Below are 26,274 nucleotides of genomic sequence, written 5' to 3'. Positions count from 1 at the left end.
ACTTAGTAATGAAAATGAAGAATATAGAAATAAAAAGCAATAAATTCATAATTTGATTGAAAAATAAGGAGAATCAAATTTTTTTTAATTTCATGATGAATTTATGAAATAATTTAAATATTTTAAAAGCAAATATAATTAAGAAGATATTTTTAATAATTGTTTGTCTTCTTGGTATAATTAAATTTGTTTAAAAAATAACAAAATATAAAACCTCTTTGGTAAATATTCATTTCAAAATCGTGAATAATCTAACTTAATAGTAGTTTAAGATGATACCATCCAAAATAAAATAAATATTTTAAAAAAAGATATTGTTATTAGAGGCTGCGTTTATTTTAAATATGAACTAAATTAAAATAAGAAGTATATTGTTAGATTTAAATTTAATGATTATGGTGGTAGCCGGATTATTTTAGGATTGATAGATGATAAAAATGTAGAAAATACTCTTAATAAAACGCATTATGGCAAAGCTTTTGGTTAAAATTTTAATACGTATGCAGGATAAGTAGTTGAGGGATTTAATTTTTATTAAATTTAAAAAAATATGATTATTGAAATGAGAATAAATATATAAGAAAAATAAATACAATATTTTAGTTTTCTTGATTTTCCAGAATTAAAATATATAAATCAATTAAATGAGGATTATCTCTTAAATCCAAATAGTTCATACTATTTAGCTATTGATTTTGGTAGTTCTAACAATATTTAATTTAATTCAAATTTAGATATAATATATTTTTAAGAAGTTGATGATTTTTGAATATAAAGATTTTTTGAGTTTCCTTAAAGGTATTAAAACTCACTCAAACAAAATGTTAGTCTGTTCATTAGATATAAAAATAATATTTATTTGTTTTTAAATATTTGTAAAAAAATATTAAGATTGAATTTTTATTTCTAATTTAAAATTATTTTTAGTTTATTAAATTGTTAAAATATAGCAAGATTCCATTCAAAAATTCCGTCGTTTGGAATTAACTTATAATGAAATAGATTTTTTAATTATTTATTAAAAAATCAGATTTTTATATTTTATAATAGAATTAAAATTAATATTTTAATTGATTATAATTTCAAAAATACATAATTTTTTTTTGATATTTACAGAATGAAGAATATTAGCCAAGAATTATTTTTAAAATTTCAGGATATAGAATATACTAAAAAAAATTTTTGATTTTTAGAAATAGAGAATATAATATAAAAAAAATATTCTTGCGACACTAAATGCAAATATAAACTTACAGACTTTAATTTAAAAAAAATTATTTTGCTAATGAAAAAATGAATACCATATTACTTACTTGTCATCACTTAATAATAGTTTTCGGAAAATAAAAATAAGCTGATTTAGATTAAATAAAATTCTTATTTTATTAAAATCTATGATTTTTTCTGTTTAGAAATTTATAATTTTGTTTTCTATTTTTTTATATATTTTATTAAAATTATGTAATTGAAAGAATGTGATCAAGAGTTTAATTACTAATATTTCAAATTATTTTGTTTGCACCTAAGTTATTTATTTTTTTACTACGATTAAAAAATTATTAGCTTTCACAACTTTTACTCTCATTAAAATGAAAATTAAATGTTAATATTATCTAAACTATTTTATTTTTTTAATAAAAATGAATGTTTAGAAATAATGGAATATATAAATTTAGGAGAGAATATCATTAATAATTGGAAAATAAAATTCATTATTACTTAATATTAGTATAAGCATATTTTTTAACTAAAATAATTATCATACTATGAATTTTTTATAATTTTTAAGCTTTTAAAAATAATACCTATTTTGATTTTATTATATATATCACTTTTATTATTTAGCTTAAAATATTGTAATTATATTTTCACTAGTTTCTAGCTTTGTTTTATTATTAGTTAGAAATAATGACTTTGATACATTTTTACATAGATTTTACTAATACTCACTTGAAAATATAAACCTATTAATTTTTGTAACAAATTTACTATAGTTAAATTTTTCTGCAAAATGTGTACTTGAACTTTAACAAATATAATTAAAATTAGCAATTCTTACTCTTAGTAACATTAAAAAAGTATCCTATTTATTTATGTAATATACTTTATTCAACTATTTTTAAAAATTTTATATTGAACTTTAAAATATTTTAAAATAAAAATTAATTTTTGATTTTATAATGTAATTTGCAAACAATAATTTCATTTTTTATCTTTGATAAAGTCATAAAATTTTTAAACGTCTTTATTAATTTAAGCAAAATGAGATAAAATCATGAAATCAATTTTTTTTTACTTAATTTTAAAAGCAAATTATAGCTGTGCCTTAAATTTTTTGATAATAAATAATTCAATACTAAAATAAAAAAATTAAAAAAACAAATTTAAAAAAATAATGAAAATAATTCTCTTCGCTATAATTGCTTTTTCTTGTGTTAAGGCATAAGATTATGATTAAAAATTTATTGATTGTCTTGAAAAAAACATTTGTTCTATGTCACCTAAATGCGATTAAAATGATTAGGAATGCTAAAAAGAAAATTAAAGAATAGAAATTTGTTCAAAAAGCTGTATTAGAAGTATAAATTCTTATAAGGATATAGCTGATTGTATTTAATCTAAGTGTAAATCTAAAGTAACTACTGAATAACTTGTAGATCTCAGAGTAAAATGCTTGTAGGAAGCTTTCACTCGTGATGAAACAGATCAAACTACTAATAAACCTTCTGATCCTTAAAATCCTTCTAAGCCATTAAATCCCTCAGATAATATTAAATAATCATAAAATAGCAGCTCAAAATTTATTACTTTAGCTATGTATCTCTTACATATTGCTTTATTTATTATGTTTTGATACATTATTATTTTTTGTTAACTACTATATTTTCAAAAAATTTTAAAGCAACCAAAAAAATTAATAAAATAAATCATAAGAACAAAAATAGTAAATTCATTCAAAATTCTAATTTTTTATCCAATAGGCCAACAGATTTTTTTTTTCATATGAAATTTAAAAAAAATTTTATTTTAAAATATTATACCAATTCCAGGTATTAAATTTTTATGGATGTGGAGAATTAAGAATTTGATTCCTGGATTTGCTATAAAATAGATTTATAAATTTAATAATTTTATTTTGCTTTTTATTAAAAAATATTTATTTTATAATACCGTGGTTTCTCATATTTTAAGGACTTTTTTCAATAAATTTTGAAAAAATTTGAATTAAGGATTCGTTGAATAAGATCATTTTTTTAAAAATAATATTTTATCTCAAATAAGATATTATGGTATATATTATTTGTTTTTAATGTCAGTTTAATATTAAAACTCTTATTTAATAGAATAAAAAAGATAGGTTGAGATTATCTCAAAAAATTCATAAATTAAACTAATCAATCTTTTACTTTTGATAATCAACATATAATTCTAATAAAGAATATCTTTTTGAAAATTAATAAAAATTTGACTTACTTGTTATTAAAGTTAATAAATAAAATGTGTATGATAAATCGATTAACTAGTCTTAGCTAGTAGTTAAAGAAATAAAATCCTGCTAAAAATTCTATATTAGAGCATCTTTATTTAAATTAGCTGTTAACTAATGATGAAGAATCAATTAGAAAAAAGATAGTAGAATTAATGGTTTAGGCAACTTAATCATCATAATTTGATATGTATTATTTAGCTAAATAATTTGAAATTAAATTGATTTCTTTTTGAATAAAATTCATAGAAATGTTTAATATGACTAAAAAGTTTAGCAGTAGTAAGAAGAAGTATTTTAAGATAAATTTAAACTTTAACTGCAAAATATTAATAATTATTCTGTTTCTTTGAAAGGATCCATATTTATGGAAATTGCAAGATATAGGTTAGAGATATCAGTTAAGCTCTATGAAAAAATTGCTCTAGGGTACACAAGTATAAATATGGTTGGTAACATTGATCAATAAAAGCAGTTTTTGCAGCAAATTTTATAAAACTAATTCAAAATTGGTAAATTATTTATTGAATATATTGTATTTAAGTAGTTTATTTTGCAAAAAGCTTATGCATTCGCAGATAGAAATAGCTATTTCGAAAACCAATAAGGTAAAAAAATTAGCTAAATTTTAGGAATAATGTAAAAATTTTAAAAATACTAGATAAATAATATTCAATATCAGGCCATATTTAAGTATATTCCATATAATAAGCTTCTCACTTAATGATTTGGTTCAGAAACAAATAAAATCTAACACAAATTAATGGATTTATTATACCGATTTCTGAAATCCCATAATAATGCATTCAATCAGTTGAAGATGATCTTATTAGCAATTAAATAATTATTTATAACATATAATTTAGTAACTTTATAATTCATAAAGAATACAAATTATATTTTTTAGAAACTGAAAGAGACTATTTTGATTACATATTTAAGTAATCCTTTTTGCTATTTTCATGGTTATTTATGGGTAAAATTATTATTATTTCTAAAATCTTTTTAAAAAAGTTTTTTTCTGATTTCAAAAAAAATTATTTTAATATAAAGGGCATATTTTAAACTATTATGAGAAAATTGATTCTTTGTTGGAGAATTAAGCAGATAAACAAAATTTAAATTAAATTAAATGGTCTCTCACTGAAATTCTTAATTTACTTTTCAGACTTAGCTTATTATCTGAGAAAAACGATGTTTAATCTAGGCAAATGATTGAATTCTCATCATACTTTAGTGATAGGATAGATTAAATTCTTTCATAAATAAAGGGAATATTGATTAGCATAAAATATCAGGGTCTAAAAGAATATGAAAACAAAACTAACTTTCTCTCTATTTTAAAAAAGTAATATTTTCCTATTTGAGAAAATAAAAATACAAATTAAATGTCACAATTAAGTTAATTTATATTTTATTTATGTAGTTTTCAAAATAACATTTTATACACTTTAAAGTTAATTTTGATTCTATCAAATTATCATCGTTGTATTCACTAATAACTAATTTAATGAATTTTAATTATTAAAAACTAATCTAAAGTTTCTTTTATCTAAAAAAAATTTTACTTTTTAATAAAGAAAAAATGTTATTATTTTTAATTGTAGGATTTGCTATTTAATTACTTTATATTCTTTTATTATTTTATTAATTAACACTATAATGTTAATTATATTAAAATAATAAACATTTATTGTTCTTTTTGTTTAATTAGCTTTAATGTTTGTATTTGAATTAATAATTTCATTGATTTTTGCTCTTAAAAATTAATTTATTGTTGATTTTATCTAAAAAGAATTTAAAAAATAATTTACTATTTTTTTGGTTTCTATTGTTACAATTTAACTTGTTTTAAATGTATTAATTATAATAAAAATTAGGAGTTCTTTTTAGTTTTAAAAATTTAATAAAAAGTAAATACATTTTTTATAAATGATTTTTTAATATAAAGTTAAAATAAATTTTATATTTATAAACAAATTTCTTTTTATTATTTCTTGTTTTTATGTGTTTTATAATTAATTATTTTTCAATTTAACACTTCTACGATTTTTGATTCAGCTATCTCTTAGAAGTAGGATATAGAAAGCATTATTTAATCACAAGCTTCAGTTATGTACTTCATTTCTTATGGGTAAAAGGCTGAGATAGATTTTTGGTGGTTAGTAATTTAGGTAATTTATTCTATTGCTGCTTTAGTCTAATTCTGAATAACCTATTTTACTCCGTTAGGGTTGTTTGTTTGTTAGCCAAAAGCTTGAAGAATAGCTCTGAATTAATTTTCAATATTACCTGATAAGTTGTTGATTTAATTAGCAGGGTTCTTTACTTTTTCTATAGTTTAGTAAGTACATATAGCATTTTAAATGCTATGGGCTTTGTTGCAAGTGCTTTTAGCAGTCTCTACTAAGTTCTCAAGGTTAAGATTCTCTAAACTTTTGGCTAAACTAAGATCGAGATTATAGTTGAGCTATTTGTAAAGTTGATTATCCTTGAATTAATCAGCAATTATTTAGGCATCTTCTATGCCTTAGTCAAGATAGCTGTTAAATACTGCATTAAGCTATTTATCAAGATTTTTTACAATCTTTTGCTGCAATTCAATATTTTCAATTATCTAGTTTAGCAACTGTTTAGACATAAGACTGTATCCTAGTTCTTTAGTATCTAGTTTAAGGTTACGCAAGAAGAAATTATTTGCCCTATAAATCGATCTTAAAATATTCTTTCCAGTTTCGGGTTTGAGTAAATTAGCAGGATTCAAGCTGATTTATACAAATTATCTAGATTAGTTTTCAACTTAGGCAGCTAATGTATCAATAGCAATAAGTTCTGGTAAATCATTTTTCTTAGTCATAGCAAAGAAATTTCTAAGCTCATGAGCTCCGTTTCCCATGATAATTGCTTGCTCACGAATAATCTAAATATCCAAAAAATCTTCCATTATTAATTATTTTATTTTTGCTACTGTGTATTTTTTGTATTTTATTAGTATTTAAGGTGTCAATTTATTAATTATTTTTGATATTATTAATTTCATTTAAAAATCAGAAAAACTAGCAATTAAATTACATTACTACTCAATAAGATAGAATAATAGATTGTGATTTACATATTCAGAAAATTTTTCAAATCAATCATACAAAATTACCATAAAAATTGTTTTTATAAAAATCAGATAGAAAAAAACATTTTTGTATTAATCTGAACAAGAAAATAAGTTAAAATAAAGATTTTACTAGTAAAAAATTATTTTATTGGATTATTTGATTAATTTTATTTCAACTTTACAGCATAAATTACAAAATAATCCTTAATAAATAATCTTAAATGTAAAATAAATTCAGGTAATAATTAATTGTTATACTTAATGGTTAGGTTTCTCTGATCTGAACAGAAAAAAAAATTTACTGAAAATCAATCATTTTAAATTAATTTCCATTAGAATTTAATAGTATTGATTTATTTTTTTACTATGATTTAAAAAAACTCAATGTATTTAAGAAATTTATAGATAAGTATTTTTTCCCCCTCTTACTTACTTTTAAATATTTATTTACAAAATATATCTCTCTAATAGCTATTTTTCCCTATCAAATAAAGTATACTATATTATGTATTTTCAAAAATAATTTTATTTAGTCCTTAAAAGAATCTTATCTAATTGTATTTTTAAAGGATTTATACCTCTTTAAAAACTACTTCTGGTGTAAATTTTTTTTTTTGTGATGAAAACTACTGTTTTTTGTTATAGTTAATTGAGAACCAATATGTTATAAAGATTTTTAATAACAATAAATAAGACAAACTAATAAAGATTTATGCTATGAATTCCGAAATAAAATTATTTATTATAGTTTCGTTGTGAGAATATTAACAATTAAAAATAATTATTATAACTTGAATTACTTATTATTGCTATGAAAAACTGTTTTATTTAAAAAATTTTAAGCTTTATTGATCATAAATATCTAGATAATTTAATTTTTAATTCAGATTTAATATTAATAAAAAGAAGGAGACGAATTACTTTAGCTTTAAAATAATTTTAATCTAAGATTTATTCTTCTTTTTATATACTTTTAAAAATTGTATGAATTCAGTAATAAAGTTGATTAATATTATTAATCATTTAAATCTCTAGCATTATTATTTGTACAATAATAATTTAATAGTACTTTAAGGTTCAATCTAATGATATGAAAGTAATTAAATATTTTTTTAAGTTTGAAATTTTATATGAAGAAATATTCTATTAAAGATATTTTAATTGAGTGATAATAAATAAAAATAAAAATTAAAACTAATTATTAACATTAAATGATTATTAATTTTTTGTGAAGAAAAAATGATTTATTTAGCAATTTTTAACAAATTATAAATATTTAATTAAAAAAATTAAAAATAATACAATTTTAATTTAATTATTAATTTGAATCATATCTCACATAGCTCTGCATGACCCAGTTTATTCAATATTTTAGCAGTTTACGTGATTAAGAGCTATAGGGCAATCATAGATAGGAGCAGGATTTAATACCTTAAATGGAATAGGCTCATTCCAATTTTCAAGAATTTAAACAAAAGATGATATTCTGTCTATTGTGTGTCCTCCTTAAGCAAAGTAAGTACTTGAGGGACAACAATCATAAAGTCCATTAATAATATTAATTACTTAGCCTATTCCATTACCTGTATGAATAGCATCATGACAACTAGCGTTTTAAAGTTCCATCCAATGATTTGAAGTACATTAGCTATTCTTACAACTAGAGGGTCCGTTAGGGCAATCTAAATCGCATTAATTTTTGCCTGGCCATGCAACTTAAGGCATACACCAACCTCCATAATTTTATTTTGTCATCCAAAACCAAATAGCACTAGCCCAGCAATAGGTTTAATTTGTTGTCAAGATATTTGGATTACTTAACAATCTATCATCTTGAAAGTAATATTGTGAGAATGGTCCATAGTTATAATTCCAAGAAAGCTGCAAAGGACCTCTGCCAAAGTATTACTTAAGGTCATCTTCTAAACACTCTTTTCCGAGTGAATTATAAGAACAAACATCACAATTAGGACAACCATTTTCAATTGTGCATGGAAAACCATTAGCAGAGTTAAATGAAGTTTCATAACCAATAATTGTTAAGAATGCTGAGAATTCTTATTTATCTTTAGCTTCATCTCCACTATTGCAAAAATCTGGGAAAGATTTTGCTGCTTCAGTAATGCTCTCAAGCCAAGAATCTTGCTATTAAACAGTAACAACACCATTAAGATTTCTAATTAATGCTCTTAAACTTGTGTCTCCCCAAGGATTAGGAGGAATTGTAGAAAGCCATGCCTTAAAATCTCTTGAAGTCTTATTTGGATGATTTGATGAAATTATAATATAAGAACCTAACAAAAGTAGGATTAGTGAAATGAAAATAAGATAAATTTAATGAGTTTTCATTTTGTTGCTTTTTGGTAATCTTTCTTTGCTTTATTTCTGATAAATAGGAAATTAAACACAAATATATTCCTCGTTAAATATATTATTTCCAATCTGAGTAAAAGAATTAAAAAAAAACCACTCAATAAAATAGAGTTACAAAGTACTGAATACATCATAATCAACCTTTAGGCTTAAGATACTTCACTAAAACATTAAGAAAGGTTAACATAAATAAGTTTATTTTTATTTTTCAGAAATAAATAGAGAAAATATTTTAAATAATTAAATTTTATGCATTAAAACTTCACTGTTTTTGTCAACTCTAACAATTTTAAAAAGTATTTTATGTTCTTTTGAATACCAACAATATGATTATAAAATAAAAAGAAAAACAATCATATTTAATTTTGATACTTTAAAAACAATTTTAAGCACTAATATTACATATTTCTATTAAAAATATAATATATAAAGTGACAGGATATTATTTTATTTTCTTTATTTGTTTCTTGAATAAAATAAAAACTTTTTACTAAAATATTTAAAAATAATATTCAATAAATCTTTTAAAATGTAAAACTGAAAGATATTCTAAATAAAAAATATTTTATGTAAATTAACTTTAAAAATAACTTATTTAACAAGATTTAAATTAATTTTATGTTTTATCAGATAAACATTTTTGTAAGTTAAATTTAAATATGAATTATTTTGAGATTTGTATAGTTATTTTCAATGCACACTTATATTTTCTAATTATTGCACCTCTGAAAAAAAGATGACAGATACTATTATTTAGTCGCAGAGGTTTTGTATCAATTGCATGTCATTTTAATATTAAACTTAAAGCTTCTTCGATAAGTTTATTATTTTTTATGATTAGTTGGAACATTTTTAAATTTCTTTTTTAATAACATCTTTTATTTTCTTTATGTCATCTTTTTCTTGTCCAAAGGAATTTAAAATACTTCTAAACGAATTTTCAAGCTTTCCTGCTAGTTAATTGATTTCTTATGCATCTTCTTTCACAGAGTTTTCTTCTAAATAAAAACAGATTGTGTTTTATATATTATGTGCTTTATTGCACGTTTATTTAGCTGCATTTATTAAGTTTGATATGCAAGGATTGGTATAGCATTGCTCGATATTAATTTATAGAGTGTAATCTAAGTTTTTGTATATTTACATTTGTTTAAAATCATCTCCTGGCTACCTTAGTTATAACACTCCTCCTATTTTTTACCTAAAAGCTTACTCAATAAAAAAATCCACAAACTCTATGATTTTTTTTTAAAGTTGAATGTTTTGTAGGATTTACTATTTGATATCATTTGGTAGAATTTTGTATCCAATTTAGCTTGCGTCTTAATCAAGACACCTTTAGAAAAAGCTTATCTGCCTTGAAATATTATTTAAATACTCTTTTCCTTTTGCATATTTTACAGGTCCAATAGGATTACTTATTTTTGCAGCATATTTGCGAAGACCTCCTTCTATTTAACCACTAATTAAGTCAATCGCAAGAAGTTCTGGAATAGATTACAATTTTTATTAAGCAAATATATTCCTCAATTCATGAAACGAGTTTCCTAGCATTATGAGCTAAGCTTTTATATCATTAATATTTTACATCATTGTTCTTTATTTTTTAATTGTATATAGCTAATTAATAATATTTATTTACTTTTTCAAATTAAAAATCGTTCCTTAGAAAAGAATTCAGGATAAAATTTAATTGTTTTAATCTGATAAAAATTTAAATATTTTTTCTATACCTGATAAGCAAAATTTTTCTGCTGAAAAAATTCTAACTTGATTAGTTTGTTTATCACCGAGTCTCTATTCTATTCTTTGTTTATTAATTTTTAATTTTGTTTGGTATTATATTTTTATAATATTTTCTTCTTAAGGTTTTAACAAAATATTTTTAATAGTTCATAGAATCTAAAAAAAGAAATAATTAAAATTGAAGTAAACTTTTAATTTTTTTTCTAAATCTTTATTATTATTATTTGTTTTACTTTATCCTTATATTTAAAATATTTTAAATAGTAAAATATAAATAATATGTCAAAGATAAAATAAAAGAATTAAAAATATTTATCAATATTATATACTCTATAAATATTTATTTTTATTATTTTTGTAATTAAATTGGCACTTTTTCAAAAATATTTTTAGAAGAATTATTATTTTTTTTAAATTACTTTTTAAAAAATAATTTTTATTTTATAATTATTTTTTTCATTAAGTATTCCCTATTTATTTATAAAACAATTATTCTTTCCTTTGTTCTATTGAAAAGACCTCATTTAGTTTATTTTAAAATAAAATTAAAATAAAAAAATTTTAATATTTTGAGTTAGTGAAGTTGTAACTATTTTAGATTACATATAAAAATAAAATAGTTATTTTTAATTTTGTCAATACAAGTAGTCTTTTTAGATTAACAGATTTTTGTATCCTTAGTAAATTTTAAGGAATTCTTCAGCATAGTGCCTATCATTATTTGTTGATTGATGATAAAACCTTGTTATATATTGATCTGCTATTGTAATTATTTATTTTATATTTATTCTAGTATCAATATCATCTTCATTGTATTTTTTATATATTTCTTTTTATTTATAATATTAAAATTTTATTTTAGAATAAAATATTAATTAATACTATTTTACCAATGAACTTTTCGACTTTCCAATTTTCTTAGGCATAAATACCTTCGATTGACGTGTAGAATTCAATATTAATATTATCAGCGCTGTAATAGCTAAGAATATAAACAGAATAATTGTTAGAAGGATTAATAAGCTAAAACATAACAGAAAATTTATCGCTTTTCTAATTCTACTCTGCATAAAACATTGTAAAATTTATAATTTAGAAATCATAATACTTATTTGTTATGTATTTCTTATAATTATCCCAATTTGTTTCAATATTTTAGTTATAATTTCTTATTCCTACTATAGACTCAGGAAATTATGGATAGTTAGGGGATTTAATGTTATCCTTGTAATTATAACAACAAAAACAATCATCTTTTAGCTCATATTCAATATATGATATGCTTACCGAACTCATTTTATGCTACCTTTTTACAAAAATAGTTATTCCTACCAAATTAAAAATAAATATTCATATATTTTTAATCAATTTATGGTGTTAATCATAAATTAGGATATAATATAAAAAAATAATTTGAGATGAATTTAATATCAATTAAAAACTTCTTAATTTCTTTAAGAAAAAAGCTTTTATGTAGAAAGTAGTATTTATTTATTAAATAAAAAATTTTAATTTTTAGATTATTAATCAATGAGTGTATTCTTCATGATTTCATGATTGAAGTAGATATTTGCTAAATATCATAAAACATTTGTGGCTTTAATAACTAAATTACTTTATTATTTGAATTATTTTCATTTAAATACTTGAATCTAGATTATTTTAGTAATTTTTGGAAAATTTAGTGTAATAATCAGATTAAAGATACTTATAATTTACATTTTAATTACTGATTTATTTAATTAAAAAAACTTTCTTAGCCTTTTAGAAATTAAAAGTTTATAAAAATTACACAACACTATCTATTGCTATGATCAGAACAATTTTATTGATATAGTTTTTATAGTATTTTCTAAAATCATTTTCAGCAGCTGGTAATATTTAATGCGAATTGTAAATGTATTAAAATATCTAAGGAGAGTGTAAGGCTTGTCCATCGAATTGCGAAATTTGCTATGGGGCACTACAAGAAATTTCTCATGATTAAAATAATGATTTATATATGTAAGGCTATTAAGTAGAATAAGTGTATTGTGTGAAGTGCAAAAACAATTTTTTCTATGATTACTTAAATTAAAAATGTGTAGGATAATGTAAAGAAGGGATGAGGCTAAATAAAATAGCAAAGATTTGTGAATTATGCAAAATTGAACATTGTTCTAATTGTAATTCTGACGTTAATTAATGTGATTTATGCAATTAATCCTACATCAAGTAAGGATCTTAATGTATACCAAATCAGGAACAACTTATCATATAAGAAAGATAGATTTTAAATTATTATGAAAACAGTCAGGAGTGCTAAGAATTTTAAGGCTAAAATTCAAATGGTAATTGCTTTTCAGAAGTTCAAAATTGTCCAATACTTTAGAACTCGCTATACAATCAAGATTAAAAATATTAAATGTACTTTTTAGATCAGGAAGGAAACTCCATTTATATATTCACAACTAATTCTGTGTAAAAATACAGCTTTCCAGAATTAGTCTTGATTAAAGAAAAATAATTTTAAAGAAGGGAAATTATTCCTTCCTGCGGAGCATTACTAGAAATCAATTAATTTTTATTCTGTACAATGAATCAAAGTAGCATTATTTAAATTGACAGAGAAACACTAGCTATAAATTTAGTTTACAAAGTATATTAATCAATTTTTATTTTTAACTATTAACATATTTTAATAATTTTCAGTAAGTAATTTTAACAAATATTTTGGTATTATACTGAACTAATTAATGCTTTAAGATATCTACACTAATTAATATTTACTTTTATGCTATTAGCTTGATAGAAAACTTTAAAGAAAATTTAAATTATGATTAGTAAACGATTTTTGAGTTTTTTCTTTTTTTAAAAAAGCTAACATTAAACTAAATAATACTTTGATAGCAAGTATTTCTTGACAAAAATATTAAAATTGCTTAACTAAAATCATTATGCCTTATTATGAATAAACTATTTCCTTATTTTAAAAAATAAAACATTTTCAATTAAAAATGAATTGTTTTATTTAAAAACAAATAAAATGATAGTAGTAAATTAAATAACAAAATTTTTTGTTTTAAAATAAAAGTTTGAAGATTCGTTTTTTTCAGGAGACTATATGTAGGATTGGGAATAAGGTAAAATTTGTGCCATTTTAGGTTCTAATAATGGAATTAGTCTATTTGACTTAAAAACTAATACAACTTTCAGTATTGTTAGGGATAATTTTATGAATGCATTTATAGGTAGAGGTAGCTATTTATTTTTATATACTGGTAGTATAGCTGTAAATAGACTTTTTATTTTCAATTACGAAGATAAAAATTAAAAGGAGGATGTACTTCTTGTTTCTTAAAATTATACGATTCAAACTTGTGGATATATTTAGAATATCTTACATGTTTAAAACGAAAAGTATATTTTAGCAGGATATTTGAAATTTTAGCTTTGTATTTGGAACTTTTAAAATATTACTTCGATATAAATTAATAGTTGTTAAGATTTGAATATACCTACTTTCTAGCAATATTCCTTTTTTTCATAGCTATTTTAATGGTAAAACTAAGCTGATTTGTATATTTTATAATCTCGCTAATCGTAGAAAATTATGATATTTAGTTTATTGGATAATTTTTAGATTGTTTATGAGTTCCCAGGAAATATTTCTGGCATACAAATATATGATAACTATCTGATTATTTTACAAAGTAATGGAGTAATATAAAAATACTAAGTTTGCAAAGTTTTCTCATCATATAATTTAAAATTAATAGAGGAATCCTACAGTATAGGTATATCTGGTTTAAATACCTAATTTTTAGGTATTAATTTTGTTGATAGAACAAATCTTTAAACATGTGTTTTAAATCCTTAAGATAAATTACACTGCAGTAGTTTAATATTAATAGTAAATGTTTAAGAAATAATCTTAATAAATATGACAAATCAAGCCTATTACATTGAAAATACAAGTTTAAATGATAACTCGATAAATAGACATGACTAAGATATTTCAAGGTTTATAAAATCTAATTTTTTTTTCATTGAAAAGTAAATTGGGTTAACAGATTATACAACTTTGGATTCCCCTTTATTTGAATATACTTTATAAAAGGAAAAAGAAACTAAGCTTGTCATTCAAAAATATTTGATACGAGCTTAATATAAATACAATATTCAAAAATAAATAATGATTAGCAGATTAGATCAATCAGGAGGTTTTGTTATTGATTGTGAGTATATTTAAGAACAAGATATGCTATTTCTGTTTCATTAAACTGGCTTAATTGCTATAGAACTTGTTTAATACATAACTATATTTAAATATGATATCCGTGATCTATATCCAAACTATACTTTTACTAAAACAAAGAAATAAAAAATAAGATAAGATACTTATGCTGTAACACTTTATGATAAGACTTAAAAGTATGCTTTCACTTTGCTATTATAAATAGACTAAAGTAGTGTTTAATAAATAGGTTTCTACAAAGATAAAGATTACATTGATTTTGTGCTGAACGAAGAAGAATTCACTATGATAAAGATGAATATTGATAATGAATACTCATACAGATGGTTAAATTTTGTTGATTTTAAAATTAAAAAAGGAATTTTCAAAGAAAAGAAACAAAGTATCAAATATGTTTAAATTGTGCCTGAATAAAAGGTGATAGCTTACACCAAATAAAATACTGTATTCTTATTTTCTTATTAAAATTAAACTTTGTTTAAAAGAGAATTAAATTACAACATTTAAGACCAAAGTATTTAATTTAGTTCTTATAGAGGTTAGCAAAATAAAGTACTTTTGTATTTATACTTTCAAGATTATGTTTTTGTCCATGATTTACTAAAGGAATAACAAAATATTCCTAAAAAATTTGCATGCGAAGGAGAAAAAAAATTAGATTCAAGCAAAAATAAAAATTAGAATTATGATTTTTTGATAACAAATCAGTAACAAATATGCATATTTGATAAATCATCAGATGCTGTCAAATTATAAAAAATATCCTTAAAATTGAATGTGTAAAACATAGATTTTTTTTATTTTAAGAAAGACTAAAATGCTTAAGGCATTGCTGTAAATCAAGACATAGATGTTATTGCAGTTATCTGTAATTTAGGAACTTATTTGTTTGAAAATATTAATAATATGTACTAACAGTTCTTTTTTACATAATATATTTGTGATAAAGTAAAGTATTTGAGTGATAGAGAACTTGTTTGCTAATAGTTTAATGGAAAAGCATATAAGTTTCCTCTCTAGAAATAAATTTTAAAGAATGAATTGAAATTTGAATAAATAATTAATGATGTAGTTCATTTGCCTGAAAATAATTTGCTGATATTTAAATTGAATGAAAAAGTAATAGTGAGAAAAGTAAATATTAATAACTAACATGATGAAATAAACTATACAAATAGTGATATAGAAAAATATTAGATAGATGTTGGTATAATTGATGATTCAGATTTACAGCATAGTGAAAGTGAATCTGAAGAAGAGGAAGAAGAAGAAGCCAAAAAGAGAGATATGAATATTCCAGATGATCAATAGAAAACTTAAAATTTTAATAGAGGTGCTTTCAATAAGAATGAAGACCATAAAATTGATTTAATCAAACAAGATAGCTTCAATGGATACTATTATGATCAAAATTTGAATAAACTCATTCTTGTAGGTAAAGACAATATCAAATTGATAATTTAATTTGATATAAATGGTGAGCCTATAGAGATTTTAGGTTTATTTAATGATAATTATAACTTAATATCAGTTTTTTAAGATCAAAATGGTATTCTATTTCATAATCCGAATAATGGTATACTTAGATATTTCGATTATAATAAATGCAAATTTGTATTTACCACTAAATTTTTTCATAAAAATGCATTGTTAAAGGAGAGTTCCTTAATTCATTAAAATAGTTAGCATTTTTACATATAGATTGGGTGGTTTGTATATAAATTTAACTATAAAACAGGGTTAGAAAATCAAATTGAATTCACACCTTCACAGTATAATCAAAATTTATTTTTTTACAGCATTTTTGTTAGAGATAATGACAAATAAATTATTCTCTTTAATCAAATGGATATAATAATACTTAATACAGATATGATTTTTTTCGATTATGTTAGATTTTAAGAATACATGGATACATTCTAAGTGTTCTTTCTGGAGTAGTATTCTACCTTTATTTTATCTCCATTGAGCTAAAGTAGCTTATATATTCTAAAATTTTGTGCTGGAGTTGATAAAATGTGGGAAACAGACAATTACACAATTTCAGTTGTAAATTTACAATATAATATTTATAACATAAAAGTAGATTACTCATTACTGAAAATTGCAGTAGTTACTCAAAATAGCATGCTGCAAATAATAAATTTTGACTTTGTGGCATCATATTGTAGTAATTAGCAATAGTATTATCAAAAGAATCTAATTTTAAGGAGTTAACAAAAACCTCCCATCAATAGTCCTCTTGAAAGACGTAATGAAAATCAAAACGACATCAACCTTGATGATGATAAAAAATAGACATTATTTTATTTACATGAAGAACATACACAAGATTAGTTTAACTTAACTGAACTTCTTGAAGATATTGTCAAGGCTCCAGAAGAAGATGATGAATAAACCCTTAGGAGCGATAAGATTATTTTAGAAATGGTTTATTCATAAGATATAATAATTATAGCTTTTTCTAATAACCTGTATGTTTATTCAATATCTAAGAAAAGATGCATATATATAGCTCGAAATTCTCCATCAAAATTAAAAAAAATAATGATTGTCAATTAATAGTTAATTGTGGGATATAATTAGCAGACTTTCTATTTTTGGAGTTTAGAAAATATCATTAAATACTGCTATCTTCAAACACGAATTGCAAGTAGAGTTATTTCAAATAACTTTATTGCATATATTAATGAAAAATAAGGAAAGGATAGCACATTTTCTTATTTTGATTACCAATCTAATTAGCTTTTTTTAGTCAACAGCTATAGTGGAGATGTGTTAAAGAGGATACAGTTAAAGCTAGATGTTTTGTTTGTAAATTATTTTTATGACACAAAATATACAAGGTAAAGATATGAAAACCCTAGTCGAAGAATTTAATTCCCTTCTTTCAATTGCAAAGGGGAACAATAAAGTTAAACATGCACATAAGGAGAGCAATTTTTATTTGTAAAACAAGGATATAGCTTACTAGTTTTTAACAGAAATCTTGAATTGATTAAAACAATTGAAGTTCCAAGTATTCTTACCCAAATGATTGCATAATATAATTAAACAGCTTACTTTCTAACTCATTTATACTCTTTTGTTTCAATCAGTATAGGATCTTCTCAATTCAAGCTAATAATTAAATTCAATCCCTAGGTTCTTCTATTAAGTAATATAAATCAAGAATACTATGAATCACATCCATTTATCAATTTTTTAGATTTTGAAAATAATAGCATTTAAACATTTGATATGATGACAAAGAAAATCTATTCAATTCCTTTAAATAACAAGATTTAGAAAGATTCTCTAATGCTTATCACTTAGAACTATTAAATAGCTCCAAATATTTATACCATTATAACAAATAAAAATGAAATTATATTTTTAAAGCAAAGCCAGTAAAATCAGACTGATTTTTTGATAAAAGTATTCTATTTAGATTTTAATTTAAAATTTGATACTTTTTATTATGATGACTATTACTAAAGAATATTCATACTCTCTTTTAGTAGCTCTTCATTTTATTTGGCTTCATATGCAAACTTAACAGAAGCATCTGCTTTTTCTATTACCTTTCCTTAATATTCTTTGCCATCTTATGTTAATAATCAATTTTATATAACTCAAGACTCATAATACTATATAGTTTTCTCAGATTGGGCAATAGATGTTTATATTGCTAAAAATATGCAGCTAAGAACAAAGATTAGATAGGTTTTAGGTTATAGTCTTATAAAGTAAGTTGATATGATAGGAAATGATCTTTTAATGATAGCCTCAGATACTGAAGTTATTATTTCAGTAATTCATCTATCATAATCGTTTGTTTTATTTAGACTTCCTTTTTCAATGCCATAAATAGTATTCTCTGAGTAAAGCTATTTATAGTAATATCCAAGAAAAATAATATCAATTAAACTTCACATCCTCTCTGGTAAAGGATATACGATTGCTCAGTTTGAAGTTGACCCCTCGAAAATAGATTGCCAAACTTTTAAAACTGGAGTTTTTAATGAAAAAAATAAGCAAAATTCTGATTGTATTCTATAGTTTGACTTATTTTATACTGCACAAAATAAGCAAATAATATAAAAATTGGTTTCATCAATTAACTTTTTCAATCAGTTAAGCTCGCTTAATTACTAAATTACCCATTTGAAAATAAACTTACCATCTGATGATCCTAATTATATAAACAAACTAAATTCTTCAAAAAAGGATGCAAATTTAATAAATTATGAGTCTGTTGTTATATCATCTAAGAATAAACAAAAAGGACAATTATTAATTGATAACAAAACAGCTCTGGGTAATTTAAATGGAATGTGCATCAGAGTACTGAATGTAACTTTTATATTTGAAGATTAGAACAACTAATCTTAATAATAACAATCAGATGATATTCTAATCTCCAACTAAATCCTTTTTGTGTATGATAAAACAACATTGTCTTTTAATGAAATACAATTTATAGGAAGTACAGAAGGATTCAGTATAGTTTATTTTAACATAACTGAAATTTTTTATGTAAACTAAGCTTAATTTATAAACTTTCATGCTCTATCTAGTAACTAGACTGAATAGCAATCAGATTAAGAATCACCTCAAACGAATTCTTTTATCTATATTAAAAAAGCTTAATTCGTATAGATTAATAACATTTCTTTCTAAAATGTAACTTGTGAAAATGATAAAATCAACTTAATAACTATTGAAGAATCTAAAGAGGCTGAAATTAAAAACTTGTAAATCAGAGAAATATATGGTTCTTATTTGCAGATTCTAGTTATTAGAGATGTTGATAAGCTTATTATTTCTGATGTTTTAATAGAAAATATCCAGCTTGAAAGTTTCAATCTTGCTGAAATAGAAAAAATAGAATATTTAGAAATTAGAAATTTAACAATAAGACATTTTATGATAAAATAACCAAGCGTAAATGCTTACATTTTTATTACTAAAGGAATATTTACTTAATTTTTTGAACAAATATTGCTAGAGTCTAATAAAAATTTGTTTTTTATTTATACAAATATGCATAAATCTTAAGATTAAACTTTAATCAAAGCTAATAAATAAATTATTTTTAATAATTTTAAGATAATTGATAATAAACAGTCATAAAAGCAAGTAAATAATAAAAATGGTGATATTGAGTTTGTTAGCTAAATGTAGAACTTGCAGATCTTCAGAATCGAATCAGAAACTATTCATTTTTTAAATATGGAAGTATAAAACAGTTTATTTTAAGGTTTTCTAATGCAATTGGGTAGCTAAAATGTTGAAATTACAGATTTGTTTATAACTTCTAATAACTGGGTTTAGCCGAAATACTTATAAATATTAATCTAAAGTTCAAATGTATATTTACAAAATTTGTAAATAATAAATAATACAAATATTTTTATTGATTTATATGGGATAAAACATTTTTAAGCTACTTAAATCATAACCAAGTATAATAAATATACTTAAGATGCATAAAGAGGTATTTTTAACATTCTAGAATCTCAATAAATTATTTTAAATGAATCTAAGTTCTATAATAACATATTATCTGATGAGCGTTCATCGCTGTTTATACTTAAAAATATATTTGAAATTATTTTCTTAAATAGTGAATTTGTAAATAATTTATCTAATTTATCATCGGGTGGTGTAATCAAAGTTACTCAATAGATTTCCTTTCTTGAATTATACAACAATTAAGAAAATTCCTTTAACATAAATAATTGCACATTTATAAATAATTAAGCTCCTTAGGGCTCAGGGGGAGCTCTCTTTATTTAAGATACAAACTTAAAAATATAAAATTCTACTTTTATTGAAAACAAAGCTTAAATTGGAGGCGCTATTAGAATTAAATCAACTGTTATCCCTCCAGAATAATATCATGATTTTATGTCTAACATTTCAAACAATACTTTTATTAATAATTAAGCATATATTTATGGTCAAAATATTGGATTTTCTCCTCAGAAACTAATATTTTTAAATAAAGAAGTTAATTAGCTTTTAGAAAATAAGGAAGTTTTTGATTTTAGAAGTGGAAGCTATTTGCCATTAATACATTTACAATACTTAGATAACGAAGGTAATGCTGTTGTCTTTCCAAACTCAAATTCCTTAATTTCTTAAGAAATTGCTTAAGAAATAAAATAATATCAAGTAATCAGCTACCAATAAGATGCTTCACCAAATACATCTGTACTGACTTTTTCGCTTCTACATCCACAAGCATAAAATTCTATTACAGTAAATGCATCTTTGGCTATAGAACCAAATTCAAGAGGAAAATTAGTTCTCTACTCATAAGCTGAATTTTATTTTGTAAAAAAATTAAATTCATCAGAACCAGCTTTTATAACAAAAGAGGTAAAGTCATATTATTATTTTAATTTTGAATGAAAAAATTTAGAAATGACATTTCGTTATTTGAAATGAAATCTAAAAATTTTTAATAGCAAAATATTTTTAAATTTATTTTTATTTAATTTTTGTAAGTTATTATTAATCATTTATTATTTTTATTTAATAAATAGATCTTAAAAGCTGAAATTACTATATTTGCTAGGTAGTGTATAAGAGGAGAGATATATTCTAAAATAAATGGTATATTCTTTTGCGAGTAGTGCCCCGAAGGAAAATATTCTTTTAATTATCCATTAAAAAATGAAAGCTAATCAAATATCTGTAAGGTTTGCCCTTAGGAAGCTGTATCATGCTAGCTAGATTAAGTAAATATAAAAAATGGTTTTTGGAAAGAAGATCAATACAGTGAAGAAATATACTAGTGCCATTATAATTCCTAAAATTGTTTGGCTGAAGACAAGCATTCCTAATAATATTGCTCTTAGGGTTATATTGGACCTCTATGTAGTTCTTGCGACAATAAAGGTATTTTATGGGGAAATAAATATGCTCGATAGTTTGAAGGTGTTTGTTCTAAATGCGATTAAGGAACATAGCATATAGTGGTTTTAGTGTTATTTGTTTTACTCTCTTTGGTTTATTTCATCTTTATTGTTAAACAAAGTTAAACTTGTACAGTAAAGAAAATAACAGTAATATTTTTGAAAAAAATGAGAATCATCAGTATGGGTAAAGTTTTAGCTTTATTTTTGCTGACTAGAATTATATTTATTGTCTTTATAAACAGGTAAAAGTTCTTAATTTGAAAGGAGTTCAGTGATTTCCAAAATTTTAATGAGCTACATTTAAATTTTACTTATAATTGTAACAAGTAGTTAACGCTTCTAGATTCCTAATGCTTTGAGAGTTTTGTAATTTAGTGGAGATCCTGTGATAAATGTTTTTTACTCTCTAGATTGTATGCTATCTATGTACAATGTTTAAATTGTATTTTTGAGGATTATTTGGGTCTTTTTTTTTACTTTTTGTATCCTAATTGCATCAAACAGTTTGTTTATCTTCTAATATTTAACAGCAAAGTCTAAGTCGAGAGAAATAAGCTAGTATATTCCTTACTTTCACATGGCTTCTAAGATAGTCCTTATATACTCATTTCCAAGTATTCTTAACTAGTTGGTGAAGGTGCTTACCTGCATCAAATATGGCACAAAGACATATTGTCTTTCAGATTTGTAATTTGATTGTAGTGAACCTCAATTTATACACTATCAAAGGGTAATGATAATACCATTACTTGCATTTATAGTAGCTTTACCTTTATTTTTCTTTTGGAGAGCTAAAAGAATTTACACAAGAATGAATTAGGATATACGGATACTAAAGTCTTTCGGATTTCTATTTTATGGTTACAAACCTAACGCTTATTACTGGGAGATTTTAAAGCTAGGATTTAAGGGGATATAAATAATTTTAATAACTATGTACCATGAACTACACTTAACTAAGTTTTTGTTAGTTTTAATTGTTTTAATTATATATATGCAGATTTAATAGAAAGTAAAGCCTTATGAGAATTAAGAATTTAATTAACTAGAATTTTAATCGCATTTAGTTTGCTCCTTAACTTTAATTTCTATCATGATAAATTTAACTACTGATGTTGAATGGCAAATATATCTCTCCATTCTGATTATTGTAATATCTAATTTATTTTTTGTTATAAGTCTCGTGTCACACTACTTTCATGGATATAAAATACCACTAAATCCTAAGAACAGAAATCTTCTTGAGCATATTTTATTTTTTACTAGCAAATACATTCCTTATTTCTTTTCTTGGGTTTAAGTCTAAAAAGAATATTCTTTTAAAATTCTTTTGTTATGGCATAAATTGTCCTTACATATTTAGCAAAAAAAGGAAGAATTAGTTTCTCATAGTGCTGCAAGTTCATATTCTGAAATAAAATAAAACTTAGATAAAATTAAAATTTAAAAATGTTAAACTTCTGATATATAAGATAATAAGTTTTTATTTTTAAAAAGTAATGAGCAGCATAGTACTCCTCATAGTTAGAAAGGTTTACTAAAAATTGGAGATAAATAAAATGGTATCAAAAAGATCAGAATCATAGAAGATATAGGTTAATAAAATAATTTCCATAATTTAAGATTGCATACTGAGACTCAATCTCGCGTTAATTTCGTTATAGATAATCAGGACCCCACATTTGAAAAATCTATTATTAAAATGAATATTGATTAAGATTCCTAAATTGATTTAACAAGTCCTAGCAAGCTATTAAGTATTGCTGCAGGAAGAAACTTGTCTGTGAATAATAGCATGCTAAGCTACAAAAGCAACATGAATTCTAACGAAACTTATAATAATAACTCTTTTAATTTTAAAATAAATCCTTCAACAAGTTATATCTAAAATCAAATAAAAATAAATAGAAAGAAAAAAAAAAATTTTTCATTAAAGTAGATGCCATCTAAATGTTTGCAAAAAGACAGTTTTTAATCTAATTCCTAATTTCAAGATAGTAGTAAAATATTAAATTTATAAAATGAACCAAATATGGTAAAGTCTTAGATATAATAATAAATTTAGTTAAAATTATTAGAATTACCATAGATTTAATAACATTTCTGGAGTAGTTTAGTTACTCCTTAAGAAAATGTTGAGTAAGACTCTAAATTATTTTTTTATAATAGTGATGCTCCTTCACCATTTTTTTAATAACAATTAAATAAAGATTAATAATTTTTATAAATCGAAACCTAACAGAATTAGTAAAAAGATTAAGAAAAAATAAATAAATAAAATTAAGGATCAGTGCAAATCGAAGATTAATATAGCTAAGAAAAAGACGAAAACGATGTAGATTTAAATAAAATCACAATGGATTCTTACACTATTGAAAGATCTACGAATATTTAGATTCATAATTTGCCTATTTCTTCAAATTAAGTTTATAGCATTCAAAAACTAAATGAAAAAGTGATAGATTAAATATGAATAATAAGCATCTATTTAAAAATTTTACATTTAGTTTCTTCTATTAAATTGAATTAAAATTTTACCTCAATTTATTGATTTTTATGATTAAAAATATATAAAATGGTTAATAAATTTATTAATTACTTTTAAATTCAATAAAACTTTCATGTTGAAATTTTAAATTTCAATTACAATATTAAAATTTATATAAATATAAAACCTTTTATTTTGTTTTTTAAGCTCAAATAGGAATGATTAACTCAGAATTTTTAATTTTAAATAAAAAGTAAACAAAAATTTTCTTTTTAATTTACTTTATTTTTGCTTGAATTAGTTATAATTTCATTTTTCTTCTTTATTAAATATATTTATTATTTAATAAATAGTAAATTAAATTATTTTATTTTAATTAATTTTAATATTTTTTGAATAAAATTTACTTTCAAAGGAAATAAAATTTTTTATTTTTTACTTGGTATTTATTGATATATAATAAATATTAATTGTAGATATATTGTTTTTCTTTTTATTTTTTAATTAATCATATTTATAAATTTTAATATTTATAAAAATGAATATTTATTATTTTTATTAAATAAGAATAAAATTTTTTTAAAATTAAAACATAAGCTATTCTCTTTTGGTAATTAATAATTATTATTTTATTTTATGTCAATTTTTCAAGTTACTAATTTTCTTAGAAGCTATTTTAGATTAAAATTATATTTTTCCTTAATTAAATTAGCAAAAGCAACAAGAAATATTAAACATATTTTTCAAAAGCACAAATTTCAAATTTTTAGTAGTATCTTAACACATTTCAATAACTAAATAATTTAAGATCTCTCTATAGATAAAAATTAATAATCAATATATTTCAAATGATTATGAGAAATTTAATTATTTTATAGTTAGAAAAAAAAATAATAATAAAAGTATATGGTTTCAATAAACAATCATGATAATTTTTTAACATTTGGTGATTTAAGTTGTTCATAAAATTAAATAAGAATATTAAAAGTATTTAATATACAATTAAAGAAATTTAACCTCAGCTCATATTAAGGCTTAAGAAAAAAATTGTTCATTGTGTTAATATTTATATACTTTTTAATTTTGATGTTAGAGGATAGAATTTTTTGAAATAGAACGAAAAATAGAACAGGCTAATGTTACTTAAGAAAAACAAGTATTACATTCATTAAAATAGTATTTATCTAAGTAAGTATGATTATTTTATGAAAGAGGGAAGTCTAATTTGTAATTTAATTAATGTAATTAATTTTTATTCTCCACATTTAATAAAATCTAAATTCTTTTACTAATTTATGATTTTATTGATCATTTTAAATAATAATTTTATTTTTTACAAATTATTTAAAATAAATTTAAAAGTAATAAAATTTGTTAAATTAGTTTTCTATTTTTACAAAAATATTTACAGTGAGAAAATATTTATTATGTAATTACTGATGACTGTATTTAAAAATGATCATCCCTTACTTTTATTTGGTAATATTATTTGTTCAGTATTAATTATTTCATTTATAATTTTCATGTTTAGTTAGCATTTATCATAAAACAAATGTTTTCTCTATTAATTATTAAAAAGCATTTTCTTGTTTTCTTTTAATTGTATAGTTTAATTAAAGTAAACTCTTTTTAGATAATTAAAAACAATCAAATAGTAAGTTAATATAAATAAGGTGATGTAAAATACAGTTTCTGCCAAGTTCATTTTTATTTTCGCTTTTTTATCTAGCAAAAATTTATTTATTAATGCCTAATCTCGCGATGACTCGCCATTTTTAGTTAAATGTGGTGACAACTAATATTTAAATTCAGATTATTAGTGTAGTTAATGTGATCAAAGTTGTTCATAATGCACATACGATTAATTTAATTTAATTAACTAGCATTGTACTAAGTGTGCTAAAAACTATTATTATGATTTAGTAA

The 26,274-nt window shown here is 21.8% G+C and overlaps 7 protein-coding genes across 7 annotated transcripts; 3 read left to right on the top strand and 4 right to left on the bottom strand. All coding sequences in view use genetic code 6, as the record gives it.

Annotated features, from left to right (window-relative positions):
- The first annotated feature begins 2,241 nt into the window (after positions 1-2,241).
- On the top strand, positions 2,242-2,876 carry TTHERM_00527430 (transmembrane protein, putative). Its single transcript, XM_001028148.2, has one exon. The coding sequence runs from the start codon at positions 2,276-2,278 to the stop codon at positions 2,852-2,854; it is 579 nt and encodes a 192-aa protein (XP_001028148.2). The 5' UTR covers positions 2,242-2,275; the 3' UTR covers positions 2,855-2,876.
- A 411-nt stretch (positions 2,877-3,287) lies between these two features.
- TTHERM_00527420 (hypothetical protein) lies at positions 3,288-4,675 on the top strand (the record flags this gene model as incomplete). The annotated part of the gene is made up of 7 exons (XM_001028147.2): positions 3,288-3,312; positions 3,365-3,677; positions 3,737-3,999; positions 4,051-4,095; positions 4,149-4,463; positions 4,541-4,622; position 4,675. Coding segments are annotated over 7 exons (1,044 nt in total).
- Positions 4,676-5,316: 641 nt separating this feature from the next.
- TTHERM_00527410 (hypothetical protein) lies at positions 5,317-6,544 on the bottom strand. Its single transcript, XM_001028146.3, has one exon. It carries the CDS (start codon positions 6,525-6,527, stop codon positions 5,517-5,519), a length of 1,011 nt encoding a protein of 336 aa, XP_001028146.2. The 5' UTR covers positions 6,528-6,544; the 3' UTR covers positions 5,317-5,516.
- A 1,387-nt stretch (positions 6,545-7,931) lies between these two features.
- On the bottom strand, positions 7,932-8,945 carry TTHERM_00527400 (class I chitinase; the record flags this gene model as incomplete). Its single annotated transcript, XM_001028145.3, has 1 exon — positions 7,932-8,945. One exon carries the CDS (start codon positions 8,943-8,945, stop codon positions 7,932-7,934), a length of 1,014 nt encoding a protein of 337 aa, XP_001028145.1.
- A 714-nt stretch (positions 8,946-9,659) lies between these two features.
- TTHERM_00527390 (hypothetical protein) lies at positions 9,660-10,562 on the bottom strand (the record flags this gene model as incomplete). The annotated part of the gene is made up of 1 exon (XM_001028144.2): positions 9,660-10,562. One exon carries the CDS (start codon positions 10,560-10,562, stop codon positions 9,660-9,662), a length of 903 nt encoding a protein of 300 aa, XP_001028144.2.
- Positions 10,563-11,350: 788 nt separating this feature from the next.
- On the bottom strand, positions 11,351-12,011 carry TTHERM_000527389 (hypothetical protein; the record flags this gene model as incomplete). The annotated part of the gene is made up of 2 exons (XM_012801098.1): positions 11,351-11,544; positions 11,606-12,011. 2 exons carry the CDS (start codon positions 12,009-12,011, stop codon positions 11,351-11,353), a joined length of 600 nt encoding a protein of 199 aa, XP_012656552.1.
- Positions 12,012-12,612: 601 nt separating this feature from the next.
- TTHERM_00527380 (transmembrane protein, putative) lies at positions 12,613-24,333 on the top strand (the record flags this gene model as incomplete). The annotated part of the gene is made up of 7 exons (XM_001028143.2): positions 12,613-13,353; positions 13,789-16,528; positions 16,691-16,724; positions 16,752-19,878; positions 20,044-21,318; positions 21,486-22,044; positions 22,103-24,333. 7 exons carry the CDS (start codon positions 12,613-12,615, stop codon positions 24,331-24,333), a joined length of 10,707 nt encoding a protein of 3,568 aa, XP_001028143.2.
- Between the last annotated feature and the right edge of the window lie 1,941 nt (positions 24,334-26,274).

The sequence above is a fragment of the Tetrahymena thermophila genome (genome assembly GCF_000189635.1).
Source record: "Tetrahymena thermophila SB210 genomic scaffold scf_8253811, whole genome shotgun sequence".
NCBI lineage: Eukaryota > Ciliophora > Oligohymenophorea > Hymenostomatida > Tetrahymenidae > Tetrahymena > Tetrahymena thermophila.
This window is presented reverse-complemented; position numbering and strand designations above follow the sequence as displayed.